The following is a 23,498-nucleotide window of genomic DNA, read 5'->3' as shown; positions in this document are numbered from 1 at the left end:
GCGAAAATATTAAATTATCTCCAAACTTCTCAAAACATTCATTCCAAGGTAAATGAACATTAGGAGCTTGACGAAAGAATGTTTATTATCATTCTGGCCCTTGGCTCATAGTATTTTACAAGTAGCAGATCATGTAGTACATTCGAAAAGTTAAAGTGAATGTATGTAGTTTATTTCACCGACCGTTTTAAAGAATATATATAAATATGATAATAAAAAATCGCTTTATATTACACGTCAAAAATACTACGTCTCGATATAGGAATGTCCATTTCACTTTTGCAATTTATAGTACCTACAAAGGCAAATTGAGTTTTACAAATTGTCAAAACGTGACTTAATGTGTATCAATTGAATGTAAATGACAAGCAAGCGTGGTCGTCATGGACCCAAATTTCTTCAAATTGCCGTCGTTAATTTCATTTTTTTAGTGATAATCGCCTACGCATTTAAACCTTCACTCTTTATTTCAAAATTAGTACATTTTTTTTAATAATACCTTAGTGGAACGTCACTTGTGACGGGATGGTCGTGCGCCTGGTGGCGTATGGCGATAAGCGACACGCCTATCCATAACCAATTGTAGCGCCACTTAGAGCTTTTAATTCATTTCATCCTGTAAAGTTGGCAAAAAGAGATAGTACCGATTGCCAGTTCACAGTCGATAAGTTGACAAGTCCTATGCCTGTAATTGCAGCAGCACCCTTACCTTTCCTCACATTACTGTTTGGCAGCAGAAATAGGTAAGGCAGTACTTCCCTGGGCGATATCTTTCATAAGGAGCTCAACTGATACTAAAGACGCTACATATCTAACAAACAGGTAAGTGCAACTGTTAGTATATCAAATATTATGGTTCTAGTACTTCTATACCTATTTATTAAATATGGTTCTGGTACTTCTGTGACCAGCGGTTAGCATCACTCTTTTGCGTTTCAGATGTAGGCTTATAACGTAAGTCAACCAATTAATACAGTTTTGTGTTGGACAAAGTTAAGGGCATTTATTGAGTGTCGTGTTATACCAGTATTATTATTAATAGTATTAATATATAATCTCATGATAGTTAAGATAGTACAATAAATATTGCAGTATAGTACACACAACTACCTCTAAAAACTATTTTTGGGTATATTAGGTGGACCTAGAATCATATGAATATACCCTGCATTTACTCTTTTGTCTTAGGGACGTTGCGCATAATAGGAAAAAAAACATTGTATGCAAAAGTTTATTTCATTATTCAACCTCACCAATGTGTAAAATATAAATAGGTGAAATAAAACCAATTGTCGAAGGTCAGGTATATTTGGCGTTCACTGTGCTTCTTTGAGATGTTACAATCTGTATAGTAGGAAGTAATCTCCACAAACACATTTAAACGAACGTTATACATCTCGCCAAAGTTATGTACAAAAACGTCGTCACACAAAAATTTGGTTCTGCAGTAAATACGTATTCTACGAATAATGGCAAGTTACTGAATCTTTGTATTACAATACTGGAGTAAGGACGTATGTATGTGGAGATTTAAAAGAATTTGAAATGATATACAGATTTTGAAAGATGATGAAGATTACGTCGCGTGTACACGTTAAGAAATTCGTCGTTTCTGCAACAGAAACAACGATAATGGCCTTATACACGACAAGAATTTTGTCGGATCTAGCCACGAAAATATTTTCGTGTCTGTTGCATACATGAAAATGATGAGTATGTACACGATACGAATGCTTTCGGGCAGATGTCTGTAGGGTAAACGTGTCAGTGCACTTCCAGGTAGCTGTCGTTTTACTACCGACTGTGTGAAGAAATATGTTGACTACTAATTAAAAAAAATGGTGATTGCAAATTATATGTATAGAATAATAAATATTATATTTCTCACCATGCCTCAAAAGTACGTCGTTTATCTTTATAAATCTCTAAGGTTTTGTCCCACAATACGGGTCGTTCCACTACTAAACTTATAAATAAATCATGCATTTTATTAGTTGCAATGAAATTAGTGGTGCAACAGTGGTACTTTGCAAAATTAGTCCACGCGCATAAATGTTCGTTTACTGACAATGCTCCCTATGCAATAGCGGCAGAGCGCGTCGCGTCGCGGGTAGACAAGATTTTTTTCTTGTCCGGCGCCGAGGCTGTGTACACAGTTCGTGTGTAGAAACGACACGTATTCTTGCATAGACCCGGCGACTTTTCTTAGCGTATACACACGCCCTTAGACTGTACTATAGAACTAGTCTGAGTAAAAGAGGAATGTTACATTGTTTGTTGTTATTGTAGAAAATTGTACTAAAGCCTCAGGACATTTTTCTGATAGTAAATTGTTGTTGTAAAATGTTTCAACACAAAAAGGTCCACATGTATACAAGAGCAGAAGGAAGTTTGAGGAGTATGATACTTTTTGTAATAGTGGATGAAAGATTAGGAAAAAAGGTGCTTGACACGCGAGTATACCGCGGAGTTGGTATCGACACCGACCACTTTCTGGTGGTTAGCCGAATAGCTGGACTTTTTACAAGGTGGCGGCATCGAGTAAAGGTACCTGTTAGTGTGCTAGAACGAATAAAAGTTGAGAATTTGCAGAAGACAGATGTGAAAAATGAATATGTGAGTAAACTGACTGAAAGGTTTGATGGACTAGACGAAGTACGTAGGATTGAAGATTTATGGAAGCTATTTAAGGAAGGAATGGTAGAGGTCGCTACTGATGTGTATGGAGTATCCAAAAGGAAAAAGGGCTGAAGACGAGGAATGTTTGTTTGGATGAAGATGTCCGGAATATTCTGTCTAATAAGAAGAAAGCGTCGTTAGAATGGTTATCTATGAAAGCTAATGAAAGAATACGAAAGGCAACGGAAGAGGGTGTAAACGAGGCAAGGAAAGAGTATAAAAGAATAAAACATGTAGCGAAAGATGTTGTAGGAAGGAAGAAAGAATGCCAGAAAGACGAGTTTGACAGGAGGTTATCTGATGACTTTCAAAGCAACCTTAAGTGCTTTTAGAAGTCCTTAAGAACAGCTAGAGGCAAAAATCACAACCTCGCACCTGCAAAAAATCCGAGACCACGATGGAAGTATAGTGAAAGGAGAAGAATGCGTATTAAAGAGATGGAAGGAGTATTTTGAAAGTTTGTTTGAGAAGGAAGATGTACAAATGCAGGCTCAGATCGCCATAGAGACGAGCCGAAGTCAAAATAAAAGTATAAGCATGGAAGAGATTATGAAGGCATTGAATACTATGAAATCTGGTAAAGCTGCGGGATATGACAGAATTGGTGTTGAAATGCTGAGGGCTGGACAGGGTGTGATCGCTAGTCAGCTGTACCGCCTTTCAACCTTTGTTGGTCAAGCGGCCGAGTGCCAGGAGACTGGGGCAAGGCTGTCATCGTACCATTATATAAGGTAAAATGGTCGCAGCAAGAGTGCAAAAATTACCGCGGAATCAGTCTTCTCAGCATTGTCGGCAAGATATTTGCAAAGGTATTGATTGAGAGAGTGATGAAAGAAACGGAAAAAAAGTTTGAGACGTGCAAGCGGGACTTAGAAGACGAATGGGATGCATGGATGAGGTCTTCTCCTTGCGAAACATAACCGAAAAGTTTTTGGCTAAAAGATAAAAAGTCTATTGCGGTTTTATAGACTTGGAGAAGGCCTACGACAGAGTGTCAAGGAAAGAATTGTGGTCGACATTGCCTATGTATGGGGTAGACGGCAGTCTAGTTTAGGCACTGAAATCTCTGAAGATTCCAGTGCCTGTGTCAGAATAAATGGTGCTTACACTGACTGGTTCGATATCGGGAAACGTGTTAGGGATGTGTAGCGTCGCCATGGCTGTTCAACCTAATTATGGACAATTGTTTGAAAGTTTTGAAAGAGAGTACGTGTGGGCTGAGAATGAATGGCTTACTCATTAAGTGCCTCCTATACGCCGATGAACAGGTGGTATTAGCGTCGTCAGTGGAGGAGTTGCAGAAGATGGTAAATATTATGCATGGTGCTCTTAATAGGAAAGGAATGAAAATTAATGTGGGAAAGACAAAAGTAATGGTTTTTTAAATAGAGGAAGATATGACGAATTGCACGATATTGATTGAAGGAGAGAAAGTGGAACAAGTGAAAGAGTTTGTGTATTTGGGTTCTATGTTTACGTGTGATGAAAAATGTGAAAGAGACATTGAAAGAAGAGTGAAAACAGGGAATCAAGTGAATGGTGCCTTTCATACCTTCATGGGTAGCCAGAAAGTGTCTAAAAAGGCACGATTGGCTGTGCATGGGGAGGTGTTGGTTCTTACACTTATGTATGGTAGTGAATGTTGAGTTTGGCAGAAGAAGCATGAAAGTAGAATTAATGCAGTCGAATGGCTGGAGTGACTCGGGTGGATAAATTACGGAACAGTGTGATAAGAGAGCGTCGATTGAGAAAGGGATACCTAGATGGTTCGGACATGTAGAGAGAATGAATGAAAGAAGAGTGACGAAACAGATTTATAAGGCGAGTGTGAGCGGGCAAGTTGGTATGGACCGACCAAGGAGAACTTATCATGACCAAATTAAGACCTAAAGAATCCTATCCTAAAGAAGGACCAGGTCAAGAGTACCCTTAACCGACGAACGTTTATGAAAGCATTGATGCGTGTTGATGAGGCGGAAGATGTGTATCAGGACCGCAGCAAGTGGAAGACTGTTGTTTCTGCCTACCCCGATGGGAAAAAGGCGTGAAGTGTATGTATGTATGTAAATTATATACAAAATATCAAATTAATTTAATGTTAAGAATGCATGTACAAACGTAACAAATAAACATAATCTATCGAGGCGAAGATTTCAAGAAGAGGTTTCTGAATAAAAAATGAGAAGGACTTTTTTACTGCAAAAGGATTTAATTAACTGTATTGTTTGGGTATTCGTTTAAGCTGAATAACTAAGCTGAAAAAGTATGTAGTCATTGCATACACAAAAAACGCATTAAAAAAAGCGTACATATTGTTATAAAAAATAAATTATATGTAATAATAAGCTACAGGGAGAAAAAATAGCGGATTTTGGTTACAGTTTTTATACGTATTAATTTTTAGTACGTTTTGAGTTTCTTAATTATTTGTTACATTTTTAAGCCGACGGCTTTATAGGCAATGGTCAATAATCGAATAATAATTATAAACTATGGTTCATCTATGGTTACAAACATTGACAGCATTCATAATCCAAAACAAAGAACGAATGAGATGGGAGTTTAATTGACTTCACTTGTTCTATAATGGATAACGTAAATCAAGAAACATGAATGAAATGTAGTTAAAAACATTATAGTCGTTACTAAATAGGCCAAATTTGACAGCTAAAGAAGGCAATAGTATGTAACTTTGAATGCGAACAACGAAACAATAAACAAACAATGATTAGCATAATTGAGTTTTAAAAAAATACATACATTTTATTGAAACATCATATAATATGGCAAAACATTTGAAGTACTGTTTTTGCACGAATTCCAAAATAAAATCAATTTTAAGTTACTCCGAAAGATCCTGAAAACAGTTACGTCCTCAAACTATTTTTTTTTAAATAATAGTGTTGTAAGCAATTAATCGCCAAAGTTCACAAGTCATCAATCAGTCTCGGAAAAAATATTGACTTATTAAATGTTGAAACAGAAATGTATAAAAATAGAAATGTTTAAAAATTGGTGTATGTTGAATACTTATGTATATTACATCTCTGACCACACTTATTGCAAATAATTTTTTAATTTATCAATTATAACAACCCCGTACTCATAGCCAGATTTGTATTTCCTTATGAAATCCTTGTTTTCTAGGTAACTTAATCTTTTTATGTAGTTGTTTTATCGATGAACATACTTATTTACACTGAATTCTCGTAATAAACCATTTATGAATATTATAAAATCAAAATCAAAAGAAATGGATACAATTCATCGGAATGTGGGACAATTTCACGAAAATAAGAGGAATTGCCACACAGAATGCAAGGAATTCTGTAAATGAATTGCTTTTAACAGAATTGCACGATTTGGCCTTTTAGGCTCCCTGAACAACAATGAACCGAAAAATAATCTAAACAATCACAAACTCAAATTTTTAATCGATTTTTCGTGAAAATCGTATAATGTGATTACCGATATGATTAGTCCACACCCCTATTCGCGTCACGATGACAAGTGTCAAATTTGGCCTCTTATTTGGTAACGACTATAACATATGAAAACGTACTTCCAACCTTCTTTCAACTTCTATACTTTCACGTCAATAATCCGATCTAAGTGATCCACTAACTTTTTTTATCTATTTTGCCTACGAAATAAATATGTAGGTAGAAGGTATATCTTTGATACACAGAAATCTAAATAATTAGGCAATTAGATTTCTGTACTTTGATATAAGACAGTTCACATGTTCACAAAAAAATGTTATTTACATTGAACACGCATTTTAGTACTGGCAGTTTTTAGTACATCCCTAAGAACACTTAAATAAATCTGTGCATGCCTTGGCTGGAAAATTAAAGAAGGCCTCAGTCTTATACTTGAAGCTCCACAAATGCCCCCGACAATACCTGTAACGACAATAGGTTTTTATGAAACTAAGTCTTATTAGTCGTTTTTCAAGACCTTTGTCGTAATGAATTAACGTACCTAAATTAAATTATTTATCTACGACCATTCCAATCTGAAATAGTTTTGTAGATACAGGGCACCAATGATGTGCACATGTCGACGTGACCAATGTTATTTCAAAGATAGTGGGATTGCAGTTTATGACAAAAAAAAAACAAATTGTGTAAAATTTACATTACCTAATGCTAGATAAACAAAAAAAATCCCAGTTAAAAACGAAATGTAACCTTGTAGATACAGATTAATATTTAGATATCACTTTAAATAATAAATTGCAATGGGTTCCACAAATACTATATAAGTTGTTGAAACAACAACAAAAAACGAAACTTTCAGGCATAGAAAGTTTTGATTGATTTATTTTAGCTACTTCCACAGTGGTAACATACGGTATCTTCCTTTGGGGAAATACAGCCGACATTAATATAGATAATATTACGACCTACAGAAGCGTGCTGTTAGATCTTACCGTAACGAGTAAATTGGGCAAGAGGTTATTGTTTTAAAGTAGTTTTGGATGATAAGCGAGACAGCATAGTTAAAAAAATATACGGATCTAAATTTTATCAGTGATCAGAATGGCAATAGATTAGTACAAAGCCAAAGGGAAAGGGGCACAAACAGGACTTAAATTATCGCAGAATCAGAATCTTATAATTTTTTATATTAAATATATATATATAATATAAACTAATAACATTATACTACGAACGACGTAATGGACTTTTTACGCAAATATCTAGCCGATAGGTTTTAATGCACGCAAACAATCGTTACAACTGCAACGACGCGACGTCTAAATAGTTCTCTGGTGGTTGAATAAATGAACACACGCATAAATATGCTGCTAAAACCATAACCCTCCTGGTTTCACACTGTAATCGAAGTAGAATAGGGAAAACCAATCATTTGCGACGCGAAAACTCTTAGGGAGTATACAGCGTGAAATCGTTAAGTGTGCCCAGGCGATTATTCCGTAAATATAAGCGATATCAAAAACTTTAAAAGTATGTTACGTATTAGTAAATAGACATAAATAACTTTTGCCTCTACGAATGTCATATACATTTTTTTAACGTTACAATTTTGGATATTTCTAATTTTATTTTTAAAAAGTCATTACTTATTAGACTTGTACGTCTTGAAACTTATCACCGGTCCCCGATCAGAGTCGATTTTTCGCCCTTCGGATGCAGAGCTAATACGTTAAGTATCAATTTTCGTAGGGCCGAGTGCGCGAACTAAAATGTTGCATTAATGGAGGGAATTTCTTTTGCACTCGAGCATGATTTACAATTCACGTCGCGGGACTGGGGTTAATTCTTTAATTTCATACGTTAACACTTGTGACTTATAATTAAAATTATGCTCATTATCCCTATAACCAAAATGCAATGACTTAAAACGTCTATTCAAAATTTATTTTAACAAAACTGCACACAGTCTTTGTTAACAGCCACGGCGACTTTTTATAAGGATATTATGATCTGGGTAATTTTCAGGCTAGTTTTCTCTACCAGATTTCGGTGGCAACTGCCTCCGTGGCCGAACGGTTATCATCCTGGACTGCCACGCTAGAGGTCCCGGATTCGATTCCTGTGCCGAGAGAAATATTTGTATGGGCTATATTTATTTCACTCGTGAGTTTGTGTGTAATTTGTGGTCGTCTATGTGCGTCCATGGCACCTGCGATACAGGGTTTCCCTAGTGCGGGGCTATGAGTCTCGTTATTACTATTATGTATTTTAGACTCTGTTAGACTTATTATTATTATATTTATTATTATTATTATTTATTATATTAAATATTATACGTAGAATATTGTCATGAAGTATTATTTCATATTCGACTGTAGTAACCTGAAATATTATTGAATATTTCGCTATAATTTACTCGAATACATAAATAATAAACATTGCCACCGAAATTAGGTAGAGAAAGCTAACCTGAAAGTAACCCGTCTACTCGCAATATGCTCTAAGTACTCGCATTTAAAAAATATACTAATGTACTTACCATTGCTTAATAAATCTCTTTGTATTCGATTACGCATATCCTCGTTTACACAAGTAAACGCTAGCATTGTTCCTCTACCCCGCACATTGCTAATTAAGTTTGGGAATTCGATTTCCAGTTCATGGAGTCCTTTCTTGAGGCATATACCACTGTATCTCACCAATGAAAGCAAGTTTTGCGCACGTATGACATGCAGAACCTTTTCCAGCAAAATTAATTTTGACGGCTCTCCCGCCCACGTATTGAAAATTCGGTAAGGATGTGGAGCGCTATAAACGTAAAACCATTCTTAGTTGTAATTCAGCATATCAGTATTGCATATAATATAATGTAATATGATATGATATATGATATGATATGATATGATATGGTATGGTATGGTATGGTATGGTATGGTATGGTATGATATGCTATGATATGATATGATATGATATGATATGATATGGTATGGTATGGTATGGTATGGTATGGTATGGTATGATATGATATGATATATAATATAATACAATAATACAGTATGTTTATTAGGTACTTCCTCTATCTTCGCTATTCATAAATTGCTAACAAACGCCACAGTGTTCCTTTTAAATACAAATTAAAAATTTACCTACTATGCTTACAAGTGACTTTCTTTATAGTTATTGTTATAATCAAACTTAACGCTTATAAACTTACAAATATTCGGACGCAAAATAAAATCCACCAGTTATCATCTTTTTGCTAAAGACAACAATGTCGGGAGGTGATGGAAGGTCAAAGTGTTCGTGGCACCAAAATCTACCAGTTGGTCCACAACCAGTTTGAATCTCGTCTAAAATAAAAGCTATACAGTTCTGAAACAATCGATAAATACTTTCATAGACATTTTCGCTTTATACAATATACTATATATATATATATATATATATATATATATATATATATACACACATACATATATATACAACTCGCCAAACACCATCGGTTTAAAAAAATAATTTAAAATGAATCTATTTCTTAATTTGGTTCAACAATGTTCGATTAGGTTCTCTAATTAAGCAAATGTATGCTTATGTTGAGAACTCGATGAATGTCGAAAACAATATTTTTTAAATTTTAATAGTGGTCACACCACGATAATAAGCAGATTACTACAGTCAAGAGCACCTCAAGCTTGACGCTTTGGACCGTTCTTATCCTAAAAGGCTCACAGCCCCATATTTTTCTACATTAGTTTTGATTATAGTGACCCTCCCTACCGACCCTTAGGGTATACGAGAAGGGCACTACTATAACCTGTGCGTGCATAGCAGTGGCGATGCGTCCATATAACCCGATTCCCATCGGCTTGCCTAAAATTTTCCACGTGTTATCAAAAGATTCACTAGACAGCGCGCATACCGTACCACTTAAAAATGTTATATTCAACATTTCAAATAATTGATTAATAAACATGGTTAAGTCCTTGAGAATACGAAGTACTGTAGCCTTCCCGATGGATCTCAACCAATCAGCAGCACGAATAAGCCGGACATCGTTTCGGCTTTCAATTCATTCATGAAATCTATTCGCTCATATCAAAATACACGCACACTTTTGCAAAAAGCCATAGTAGAATACGACTTAATAATGGCTACCCTTAACTCGAAGATTATAGAGGTTGTTGTCGAATAGCATTCACGTCAATTTAAATCTTATTTCCACTTCGTACGGTTTAGTTTTAAAGACTAATGATTTCGGCAATAACCGCCAACTTACTGGAATAAACTTTAAGTTTGTCAGCTATGATATTAATACAACTAAATTCTAAATAAGATTTTAACTGTGCTTTAATCTGTGTCGTGCGTTCTACTTATAATTGTAAGTCAATGGTTCTACTCCATTTATTTGAGTAATAATTTTTATGATAATAATATTCTATATTTATCTTTCATTTATACTCGCGAGAATAAAAGAGACATAAGATTTCGTAATGTTTTTACAATTTGATATTGTTGGAGTCTGATTTGCCCGCGTATTTAATTATTACGATTACAACGTTGTTGTCTTAAAATTAGTGATTAAAATGAAAACAAGTGGGACATAGATTGAACTGCTGGTTCATTTCATAGAACAGTGAGTGTTGTGACGTGGGCTTCAAATAAGAAGCTTGCAGTGACCCCAGCATTTAAAGGATTAATATCTAAATATTTTTCTTTTAATGTATATGAATATGGGGATATCAATAAACCCACTAAAACGCTCAAGAATGTTAATGCTGACCCAGCAGGCGACAATAACATTAATGAAAGGTGCAAAAAGGTGTGCAAAATTATGGATACGTATATTACAGCTAATGTATGGTTCGTTTTTAAGTTATCTTTAACTTTAATACTCGTTTTTAAGTTAAAGATAACTTAAAAACGAGTATTAAAGAACTAAAGACTATTCTTATTGGTGTCGATTGCTTGCTATTGTATTGTATTGTAAAGAAGGAGGAGGAGGAAGAAGGAATTAAACTTTAAATGATTTCTTTTACATGTGAAGGCTTCAAATTATTTAACGGTTAGGAAATTAAACTATTTTTCCGTATTTAAATCGCGTATATTTGTTTTTTCAAACAAACCGATGTTTCGGGCCCTTTACAGGTCCCATGGTCACGAATGACCAGAAAAATAGTTTCATTTCCTATGTGTTGTTACACATAGAAAAGGAAACTATTTCGCGAAAACCTGAGAACTCAATATATTTACTGTTTTTTTTTGTGTTACTTACCTCTTTCATAAGTGAAATTTCGAACATACACTTGTAAAAGCCCTTGTAATGTTCGAAACGTTTTACGCTATGTTGTGGCTTTGAAAACGAGTCGGTCTGCGTTTATGACGGAAAAATACACTATCGAAATATGTTGCTATAATTACGATTTTAACGCTAACGCGTTCGATGCGTTTCTTGTGACGAAAAACTTACACTCAGGCTTACGTAGATGTTTGTGCGTTCGTGTTATTATAATAAAATTAGTAGTTGTAATTAAAAATTTTAATAGCAAAATTTGCTTCACCGTTAAATAAATATAATATATAATATAATAAATATAAAATATAGTAAATATTTAAAGTAGTTAATTTACTACATTTGGCACTCAATTTAACAGTGAAATCCAGTGTATCTTGTATTCTAATAAGTGTTACCAAGACTCCTTTTTAACGGGAAAAGAAGTTTTTGTTAAGCACTTTTAGTTTTGCTCCCGCTTTACTAACGGCAATTTTCACGCCTCGCCACTGGTGCACAGGAACCCTACAAGTTCAGGTTCTGACCCCTGATCAGTCAGTGTACAGGGTTGTCACAGCTTCTGTCACTGACTTCACCCGGTTCTCAAGAGGCTAGTGCCTCGGGTGGCCACCCCGGGTGCACGTACAGCACCCTCCCTATTTTCCAGATAGGTACCAGAGCTGTGGACGCCGCTCACTTCCCATTGCGCATTGCACAACCAGCGGTTGCCACCGCTCAGCCGTCGACTCTAAGTCCACTACCAAATCTGCTCATTGGTGGCGGAGCTGTAAGGCACGCACACTTTCCGACGTCGAAAAACGACGTCTTCCTAGTTCCCAATAACCTAAGCGGCTGGAGGGACTGGAGGATATCTAGTTTATCCTGTACTAGCTCTCCAGGCTAGTGCCGGTTCTTGTAGTTTGCGAACGGCTAGACAGCCACTGCTTAGAGGGCAGCAGATGTTTCTGTACTAAAATCTGTCTAAAGTACACAAAACTATGGAGCTAGTTTTTAGGTTATGCTCGAGCTTAAAGAGATAACTCGCTATAACCTGATTTTAACAGAAAATTAAAAAATTCGAATATTTTATCTTATGCTCTTGCGATTTATAACATATGTTCACTTTTCAGTTTGTGGGAAGTTTAATATGCCAGTTTGAATACCATGAAAAAATGTTGAAGTCGTTTATGTACCCCAAATTTGAAAGTTTAGACAGCAAAGAAAGGGGTTAATGACCATAGTTGTTATCTACTACATAGCTGAAAAATACTGTTTAACCTGTTTACAAATTTCCTGAAGCGACTTAAAGAAATCAGCCGAAGCTTCATTGTCACCACTTTCACATTGTATTGGCTCAATGATTAATGCAGCGATTGGATGTCCCTTATATTTGTAATTTTTTATTTGACAACACACCGTCTCAAGGCATCTGTAAGAAGAATTTAGTTAATAGACACGTATGTAGGTACTACACACAACAACGACGAGTGGATACTAAAGGTATTTTAAATAGGAAAATCATCAATTCCACAAATAAGGTGGGAAGGTACCTATCAACCTTACAAGTATCCAAAGGATCTAGTGTACTGTATACTAATGTATGCTTTAAATTTCCTATGGTGTAGGAAATTTAAAGCATATTACTATTATTAGTATAAAGGTGCGTTTAGATCTGACAAATCCGCTGTTTGTATCAAAGCATTGTTCAATCGCACCACATACGTAAAACACAACTCTTTCCTGAGCCTTTCGCAAACAGGCGCATTCGCGAAATTTGTACCCACCCTAACGTATTTTTTAGAAAGGCTTACAAAAACATTATTATGTACCTACATTTAGGTACTTACCTACCTCTCATCCTCTAGTTTGTTTTCCAAATTATGCTGAGTAAGAGGATATTTGTATTTTGGGAAATCAGCTACAGGCCAATTAAATGCCGGAATGTCCAATTTATGAATAGCTTTTGATCTAGTCGCAGATAGCGCTCCAAATGTTCGCCCATGGAAACAACCCTAAAAATGTAGGCAAATCCTCGATTACCTATAGCTAAATAATGTAAAAAATACTTTTTTGACAATTTTCAATTGGCATATTATATTTCCAGACATATCTTTTTCAGTCTTTAATGTAAGCCTTTCCCAAAAAGGACAATTTGCTATTTACGCTTAGCACTTGGAAGATCGGCGACCAGCGGAAAATAACGGCACTCTTATAATATTGAAAACTAAGATATATTGTATCTACCAAGATTTTTTGCTCTAGGTTTGCCAAAGCGCGTGGAAAAACAACCCGGCATTGGCCATATTAGTAATCGGGAAGTGTTCTAATGAATGTCGTCAGCTTACAAAATGTGTGTTGAATTACAGAAATAAATTGTTCATTCTATAACATTTCTCAACTATTTTTTTTACTTAACCTCGAATAATTTGCATTGAGAAAACCACGTGCATAAAATACTGAGAACGCAGACACATACCCGAAAAGACAACACAGATAGCTTAGCGGATCCTGGTGGTTCATTGCACATTACAGTGTCTAGTTCAGCTTGTGTGAATTGTATAGAATTTCCTCTTTGTAATTTACGATACGCATAAAACGCAACCTTCAAAGCATTCTCAATAGAACAAGCGCCGCACATCATAGTATGCACATGTGTCATGCATTGTGGTGCACAACTTAAAAGCACTTGTTCTAGTTTGTCAGGCCAGTCCCTTGGAGGAAATACGCTAAGTGCCGGACGATTGATTAAGGCATTCTGTAAATGTTAAACATTGCTTTTTACTGAATGTAATAATAGTGATATAATAATAAAATGTCATAATAATAACGCACACACTCAACATAACCCCGCACTAGGGAAACCCTGGGTCGGGGGTGCCATGGACACACACATAGACAACCACAAATTACACCCAAACTCACGAGATAAATAAATGTAGGCCCTACAAATATTTCTTCCGGCCTCGAAATCGATCCTGGGACCTCTGCGTGGCAGTCCCGCATGGTAACTGTACGGTCACGGAGGCAGCAATTATAAGCAAATGATTGAACGTAGGGCTTAGATGAGGAAAACAGGAGCCCAAACCAGGTAAATCCTATGGTACACCTGGCTACCCCTCTCAGTAATAGCACCATATATTTGATACAAAATGAAGCAGAAAATCTCTTTCTATTTACCTAGAGTCAAACAGGAGGCAAAAAAAGTAAGAAACATATAAGTGGTAAATAGCAACTTAAAATTAGTTATGTATGGTATGGTAATAAACTAACTATGTTATAAGGGTTACTGCTGAAAGCGTTGATAAGTTCAGGATGATTGTATCCAAGAGGTAGTGACGCTATTTGTGTGAACACGTCTAAAAGCATATTTCCATCCGCATCCGCCAAATAATTTCCCGCACTTTTATCATAATCGGCAAATAATACCACGGATCCAGCTTGCTGTAATAGATAGTATAGGTATAAATACACTATTACGAAATAGGTATATCTAGCATCATCATTAGCTGCAAAACCTTAAGTTATAGTTAATAACACTCTTAAAAGTAAATCTTAAATCAAAGCTTGCACAATGAATTTGTCAATGACGGAATGAAAGGAATTTGGTTCGAAATACAATATTACGTGGCACAGCGCCTGCGTTGCGGCCCGATGCACAATCATCTGATTACCAACTTTGCTTCGTAGGTACTTTTTCTGAGCTTATGAGTGATATAAACATGATAATTTTTTATTTACTACAATAATAATATGAAATTTACTCTTAATTAAGCTGTCTCGTACTTTAGTTCCAAATTTACATAGAAATTCAGATAAGTAGCTTTTGCGTATTTCAAAAATTGGGATCATCTACAAGGACGCGTGCTAATAATGATAGTTACTTCACAATGTGTCAGATCTTGGTCAATTTAAGTTGAAGTTGTGGGCTTTATGGTATAAATATAGAATTAAATATAAATCGTCATGAATATTCTTGAAAGTGCTCTAGTGATCATCGTAGTTCTTGTAGATACGCAATTCTGCTTTGCTCTTGGTTATGTGAGGATGTTCTAAATTGTCGGTAATCCAACAACCACTGCTAGGGTCCTAATATGGTTTCACGGATAAGCTGTCGTTGGTTAGGGTGGAATTCTCTGTGAAATCGTGAACCCGTTGGCGCGTTCTCAACAAATACGTAATAAGCTAGCACCATAAACGCATAACCCCGGTTCGGGAGCCATCATGCACCACTAAAACAGCCTCTCACATAACCTCACCGGTAGCTTTTCGCAGGTAACTGAAGCTTGGCGAAGGGGTATACGTTGTCGTCAGCTCTCATCTTACAATACGGGATTTCGAAACCCATTCGAAAATTTGTTTTGAATTGAAAAGAATAATAATAATATCAGTCAACCGTGACTATGGGACCTGCAAAGGGCCCTAAACGTTGGTTTGTTTGAAAAAACAACTCGCGCGCGATTCAAATCCGGAAAAATAGTTTCATTTCCTAAATAATAATACTTTTTTATTTATTTTAGTAATATACCGTACTTCAGGACGGTACCTATTTAATCTATATCTATTGATATACACTTTTCTTAACACTGTAATATTGGTAATCATTCCCTTACCTATGACTTACTTAAGCGGGTTATGTACTCACTAAATGTTTTTTATGTCACGGGACAAAATTGTAATAAGTAATTGTATCAACAACTGTTACTTGGCGATTCCCTTTGAAATCTCAAAAAGGACCCATTTTAACCAAAATGTTACTAACGTCTCAAAACTTTACATTCATGAAGTTTTCGCAGAGTTTCTACACTTACGGGGTATAAACTTCAAGCCTCGAGCTATTGTCAATATAAAACACAATAACTATGGTTAGGATAGCATCTTAAAGCAACAAAAAGACGACACATTCACGGAAAATTTCATACCGTCATGTTACAATCACGCTTAAAACTAAGTGTTTAGTGCAATATTCACCTGGATTCTATTAAGTTGAAGATATAATACTTTAGACCTTGGTCCCGGTACCGGAGTTTTCAGTATTGGTCCATAAGGTTCTCCTGTTATACACGCCAATTCATTTGAGCCGTCGTGGCAGGCACAGTTCAAAAGATCTGTCAAAAAAAGTTGATAGCACATGAAACTTTTGAAATCTGCAACATGTATACGAAATAACTTAAACGGCTGTAAAGTAAGCTTACAAGCAGTAAAATAATATACTTACGATTATTACATAATAATTTTCTTGTTAAAAATAAACATTTTCTCCGGAACATGTTTGATATTGTTCATGGAAAAAAATACGAAGGTGTTATAATTATAGTACTCAAAAATTCTGTGAATTAGACAAAATATATATTTTTAAAATATATTATGTAACAAATAAATTCATATAAAGTGCAATATTTTATTACTACACAAATTCCTCATCATGTCAGACTTGTGATGAGCTATGGATCAAAGAGTGATAGATTGGCTTGTCGATTGGTTATCGAATTTCGAAATTGTCATAGACGCATGCAGTTTGTTCAACTTTGTGATGTTTGTTTTGGTGCCATTGACTTACTTTGGTGCTCTCAGAATAATCACTGTCCAGATCAGCACTGTTCTGGGTTTATATAATACGATTTTGTATAGTATCTTGTGATGTGAGTCCTTAAAATTAGATCGAGACGCGGTATGGAAATATCGATACAGCGCTTGCAGCGGGATCATTTTCACGCCATAACACAAGGAGCACACTTTACACGCCTCAAAACTATTATATCTATAAATGGTTTTAGAAAAAAGAAATTGCTCTTATAGACTTATTTCACTCAAGTCAAAATTTTAAAACCTTCATAACTCTTAATTTGCGGAAGTCGCTGATTCGAGACGGACCCATTTCCGGTTCTTATGGACGGCTAATTAACTTCCGCAAGTTAAGAGTTAATACCAAACAACTTAATTAAGTGTGATCTCTCTTAAGATTTACTCTTATAGCTCTTATTTTAAGTTCATCTATAGATCAAATGATTATTTTTAGTAAAATTGTTCTATACACATCCAATTAAGACTATTAATACACTAAAAACCAAACTGTTCTTAAGTTTATTCTAGATATATTTCATTTATAGACATTCTGTAGTGTTTATGCTTATTGACAAACACGTTATAGCGCGTCTTCAGTAGATTTTATTTAAAAAAAATACTATAATTAGGGTTTTTACTCTATTGGACGTAGTAAGAGTTCATGCAAAACGGATAAAGTAAAGAATATTAAAAGATGTGGTGAAGATGGTAAATCTTGAATATTATGTCACATCATTCGATACATTAGTCGGTAATTCGCGCGCGAGCCGGTCATGCTGCATTTTTGTTTGTTGACAAATAAACAAACATTGTGAAGTTATTCCGTGTTCTGAAGTAATAAAAAAATGAAATGGGCGCGTAAACTACTGTACTTCAATGTTGTGTATGTGTATTGTGCCGTCTATCAATAGAATACAGTGAAATCATTGTGTGAAATGTGGTTGGCGTGAAGACATAACCTCAATTTTGTAATGAAAATTTTGTTTCTTCCAACATAACTTAAGTATGTCATTGAAATATACCTTATCTGATAGGGAATTTATCCACCTTGCTAGGCATATATAACACATTCCATATAATTATACAAACTAACGTTTTTTTGCAACAAATTGACTTTCTTAAATTGTTTTTTTGACCTTGTGTGACGTGTGAAAGGATATTTATTTAAAATGCTCATCATTCATTACTCCATAAAAAGGTTTTGTAATACTGTCAAAAGAAAAAATCGCTTTGAAACATCGCGTTTTGTAGACAATTATAAAAGCGTCATAGAAGTGAATATTCTTCTACAAGATCAATTACAATAAAGGAAGTAAAAATAATCTTTTCGTGTTCTAATCGTTTCGTGATAAAGCTATAGACAAAATGCTCCAACAGTGTTTTGAAAAAAGCTTTAAATTCTTATCGCCATTTTTATTTTTAAAGAATGACTATGATGTAGCCGAGAAAAATTTCTTTTCTTTTAAAAAATTAAATCTAAGTTGAAATTGGCGTGAAGAAGCCTAGAACTTCTTGGAAATAGTTTGTTCTGTGAGTTATTTTGTATATTTAAGCTTTCTATAAATATTTAAAACCGAAAATCAATAACTGTATTTTTATTACATTTATATATAAACATAAATATGACAGTTTTTTCATTACTTTTCACAATGTATTTAAAGTCGCACGTCAATTCGCGCTTTCTAAACGATTAAACATTGCGCGAAAAACTCAGAAATATTATATCTAATTTCGCCATGTTGCAATTTTGATAGTTTATATTTTGTAAGCCATTAAACTTGAAATCTATTAGTATTAAGTGAATTGTGTCTTATATTTGTAACGTTTTTGTTACTTTGGTTCTAAAATAGCATTACTAAGAAAACTATCATAGACTATAAATTATCTAAAAACTGTCTACAAGGCTAAATCCTGTCTACAAATGGTCTTGTAGCGTTCTAGAAGGGTTACTTGAGAAAAAAGATAAGAATCACTACCTACAGATAATTTCTCAAAGCACTCTTGTGATCTACTAAAAAACTTGTGCCCACTTTTACTTTAAATTATATAGAAACCTTCTTCAAGATATCTTGAGGGAATTTGAACTCTTAAAATGTACAATCGAATTAAATTCTATTAGATATCTTATAGTACATATTTAGATATAGATGTGCTGCTTGGGAACTTCGAAATTATATATTTTGTTAACTGACGTGTAAACGGGAACATGGGACGGGAACCAATAGTCGACGATCATGATAAAGTATATCCCGGCTAATATTTCTCGAATCAACGCCGATTTACAAGGATTATTGGGTCGGTTAAAATCGGGAGTGTTACACGAACTAACGCGATTCGAACTCCCAGCTTAATAACAGACAACCAGCCACAACCAGCAAAGGAAACCAAAATATACTTGAAATATCAGGTAGGTTAACTCTGGCAGACGAAATCTTGTCGAGAATCTATGGGTAGTGGATTGAATTTGAATCTTAAAGCAATCTCCGATTAGGGCGATGATAATTTTGTCAAATTCGCTAACAATTCGCAGGCGTGTCTATTTTCCATTAAACGGAGTCCCTTTGACCTAATTTTTCGTGACTTGACAGCTTAGCGGCAGAAACAGGGAAGATGGCAGCACTTCCCTAAATGAACTCTTTCACGAGTAACTCTACTGCTACTACAATGCCCAATGCATACCGATGACTGACTGTCTCGTCTTCTTGGAATGGACCCGTCATCCAATGTGAATTTTAATTCATTAATGTTGCCTGGCTATCGATATTCTACAGGATATTATATCACGGAGAGTGTGCGATTTAATTGCATGATTTGATTTCGCCTTCCCCTTTCCATCATCGGGAGACTAGCCGCTAACTACCTGGTGTTCAACCCATGTTGTGGATATTCCAAGGTTTCGCACGAAGCGTTTTGCTTCCACATGTATATGGCGAACGGATATGGAGTGGAATTCTCTGCCTTCAGATTTATTCCCTGAACACTATGACTTGGGCCTTTCCAAAGCGAGAGTGAATAGGTATTATTTGGGTGTGCATGCTCCATCGTCAACATCATCACTGTACCAGGGGTGATGCGAGGTCAAATGCGCTCTTATTTTTTTTTATAAAAAAAGAATCGATCGGACGATCGTGGATGGGAAAGAAGAAAACCTGACCCAACAATGTTCAGTCCTATAATACGAACCCAGTATCACGTAATGTATTGCCATTCAGAACTAATAAAAAACCAATGATCTAAATGTGCGAAAGTGCATCTTCCCAGAGTGTTGGTTATGTTCTTCTGTGTATTAGGCATTCTCATTTGCCGCCTGAAATGCTTGATAACTATAGTGGTGCCAGTAGTTAAAAATAAAACGGTGGATATTGCCAGTCATTAAAATTACCGTCCGATATCGCTGGCCACAGTTGTTGCTAGGGTGTTGGACAGTCTGCTAGAGAAATATTTGAACATGCACGACGCTCAGTTCGGCTTTAGGCCAGGGCTTCCCACAAAAAGCGCCATTTTATGTCTTAAGCAGACTGTCCGATACTACACAGAAAGACGCACGCCGTATAAGCCTGTTTTCTTGATCTTTCTAAAGCTTTTGACCTGGTGGTTTATAATATTTGTATATAATGTATTATGTTTATTTTATACCGTATAAATTAACCATAAAATTTAGGCTTATGATATTTTTTTCTGTTTTAAGTGTAGCACCTACCTTTTGTTTTTTTTTCTGTTTGGCCCAATGGTTGACTGGTAGAGAATGCCTTATGGCATTAAGTTCGCCATTTGTACATTAATGTATTGTGCAGAAAGATTAAATAAATAAATATTCTCTGGGACAAGCTCGAGAAGGCAGGCGTACACACGGACCTGATAAGTGTGCTAAAGTGCAGGTACACGAACCATCAAAATAATGTGAGGAGGGAGACAGGGGGGGTTGGCCTCGCCAAAGCTCTTCAACCTGTACGTAAACGAGCTGATCGTTGGACTCGGCAGTAAGCATGTCGGATGTATCGACGGCGTAACATAATAAATAACATCAATTATGCCGACGATATAGCGCTGCTGGGTCCAGCGGCGGACTCAATTGCGAAGCTCCTTCGGTTTTGTGAGCAGTATACGAGTACGCATGACCTTGTAAGGTCGAACGAATCATGGACAGTTTAAGGATATTTTTTGTTTTAGTCTTTTAATTTCGATGAGTTATCCTGTGCAACTCGAGGAAAGGTTTAATTGATCAAAAAGTCTTCAAATAACGCTTGAAAGTGCTTTACTCATATCAATTAATAAAGAAAACATTGTTATTCGAGAAAAAGTAGACCCGGAGTATCCTTATATGGACAGCCCAATTTCCAATTATGGACACCCCGTCATGGACGGTTTTCAGTCATGGACACCCCGTCCCCGACACCTAAACATGAACGATCAACTATTTAGCCAAATTAACAAATTCAATCATAAAAAACGAGTTCTTGCATGGTACTTAAACTTATATGTACTTATATTCATATGACCCATTTGTGACTGGTAACAATGGGTGGTCATTCGATTCAGTGCCAGCAGTAAGCGGACACTGTTTCCATTACAGTGTAGACTTAAAATAATGTAACAAGCTATAAACTAAATTAAAAGTCTGGCTTATAAAGACGGTAAAAACAAGTAAAGCTCTTTATTGATAAAATCCGATTATGGACAAAAATGTCCATGATTGGGTAAATAGCTAAATGAGATCCAGTAATACACATTTCAAATTTTCAATAGACGTTATGTTATTCTTTTACGGTTATGTTTTGTTTAGATGCTTAAAGCAAAAATAATTTAACTGCCTTAGTGGCTGAACGGTTACCATGCCATGACTGTCACGCAGAGGTCCCAGGTTCAATTCCTGAGCCGGGAGTAATATTTGTATGGCCTACATTTATTTATCTCGTGAGTTTGGGTGTAATTTGTGATCGTCTATGTGTGTGTCCATGCACCCGCGACACAGGGTTTCCCTAGTGCGGAGCTATGTTGAGTGTGTGCGTTATTACAAAAAAAAAGATACCAAAACAAAAAATAACCATAGAAGTCACCACACTCTTAAATACCACATTCAAATATGATTATAAAAAACGTAGCTACCTGAGGCGCGATCCTTAAAGCAATTCGTTTTATGTTAAATTTATTATATCCGTCGTAATTCGCACAGCGATAATGTGGGAATAAAGATGGCCGCCAGCTGTCAAAATTTAACTGATGTCTTCCACTTTGATCAAAAATGATAAAAAAATTTTGAAAGTGAAAAGAAATAATTAGCGTTTCCTTATTTTTAGCGGTATAGTTAAAAAATGTTCATGATTGGTGCACTGTCCATCATCGGTTCCACAACCTTATATAATTGTGTCAAGGGTGAGTTTATAGTCTTTGGGATCCCCGGTAGGGTGATATCTTATGAACCTAGAATTAATCTTAATGAGGTGGCACTAAAGAGGGTGTGCAAATTTAAAGATCTAGGACATTACAGCCAGTACACTGGTGGCGAACATGATCACGATTTTATATCTTGAACGAACGCTGATAAATTAATTTAAGTTTTCTCTTAATTCAAATCTTGTAAAGGAGCGCTATTGAACTTTACGATCAACGTCTGTCCACATATCAGACTTACATATTAATTTGTGGGTTGCACAACAGGTGTCAGTTCCAATTATATATATCATATAAATTGTGATATCGAGTTAATGTGTCCCGTACATATCTTAACACTTTAATTTACATTATAAGTCCGACAATCCGATTAAAAATCTTAAGCCTTTAAAAAACCTTTTCACCTCACTAGCTCGGAAAGGCCTTCTTTCTCATTAGAAATCCGCGCGCAAAAGCACTATTTTTTACAAAAAGTTTTTGAAATTCGAACTTGACGATGGACTGTGATGCGCTTAACTTTTTCTTTCGATGAAAAAAAAACTGACACGTTAAACTACGCGATTTGCCGTACCTACCTTAATTATTAATTATGTAATATAAATCCGTTGGTGCCTATATTTTATTCTTAGTATTGTTGACATTAGATTGACAACGATAACAAATTTTTAAAGGATTTCAAAAAAAGAATGAATTCGACTGTTTTTTTTTGTGTATGTATGTTACGCGATTAACTCGCATTTGTGAACCGCTATAAGTGATTTTTATTGTTGGAAAGAGGGTAAGTACCATTTAAATTTGAATAAAATATTCCACCTCTTAAGGGTAGCAAACTAGGGGATGAATAACTTGAGGTTGGTTTTTTAGTATGCTGTACTGAAATTACGTTTATTACATTATTTTAATTAAACTAAACTCATTTGTTATAGTTCAACTTTTTTTTTTCATCTACTATTTTCCCGCTATAGTGAGGTGAAAAGTTGTGTGTTTCGCTCGGTAGCAAAGTTGTTTTACGTCTCGTGGCTTGAAATACAATCACTCGCGTCAAACAACAACTTAGCAGTCTTGCATAACAAATAACTATTCTGTACGTGTAATATACATGAAGATTAACAACCCTTACATTTTTTACTACTTAATAACTTCGCAGTTTTTAC

At 35.5% G+C, this 23,498-nt stretch overlaps 1 protein-coding gene across 1 annotated transcript; it reads right to left on the bottom strand.

Annotated features, from left to right (window-relative positions):
• Positions 1–6,303: 6,303 nt before the first annotated feature.
• Positions 6,304–16,679, bottom strand: LOC113237133 (4-aminobutyrate aminotransferase, mitochondrial-like). The gene is made up of 9 exons (XM_026473427.1): positions 16,607–16,679; positions 16,360–16,496; positions 14,662–14,832; positions 13,868–14,146; positions 13,243–13,403; positions 12,670–12,820; positions 9,337–9,494; positions 8,662–8,930; positions 6,304–6,584 (listed from the first exon to the last, which is right to left on the bottom strand). Exons 1-9 carry the CDS (start codon positions 16,656–16,658, stop codon positions 6,439–6,441), a joined length of 1,524 nt encoding a protein of 507 aa, XP_026329212.1. The 5' UTR covers positions 16,659–16,679; the 3' UTR covers positions 6,304–6,438.
• Positions 16,680–23,498: the final 6,819 nt, after the last annotated feature.

The sequence above is a fragment of the Hyposmocoma kahamanoa genome, unplaced genomic scaffold (assembly GCF_003589595.1).
Source record: "Hyposmocoma kahamanoa isolate Upper Pololo Valley unplaced genomic scaffold, ASM358959v1 93, whole genome shotgun sequence".
Classification (NCBI taxonomy): Eukaryota; Metazoa; Arthropoda; class Insecta; order Lepidoptera; family Cosmopterigidae; genus Hyposmocoma; species Hyposmocoma kahamanoa.
Note: the sequence above shows the minus strand (reverse complement) of the source record. Positions and strands in the feature narration are given on the sequence as shown.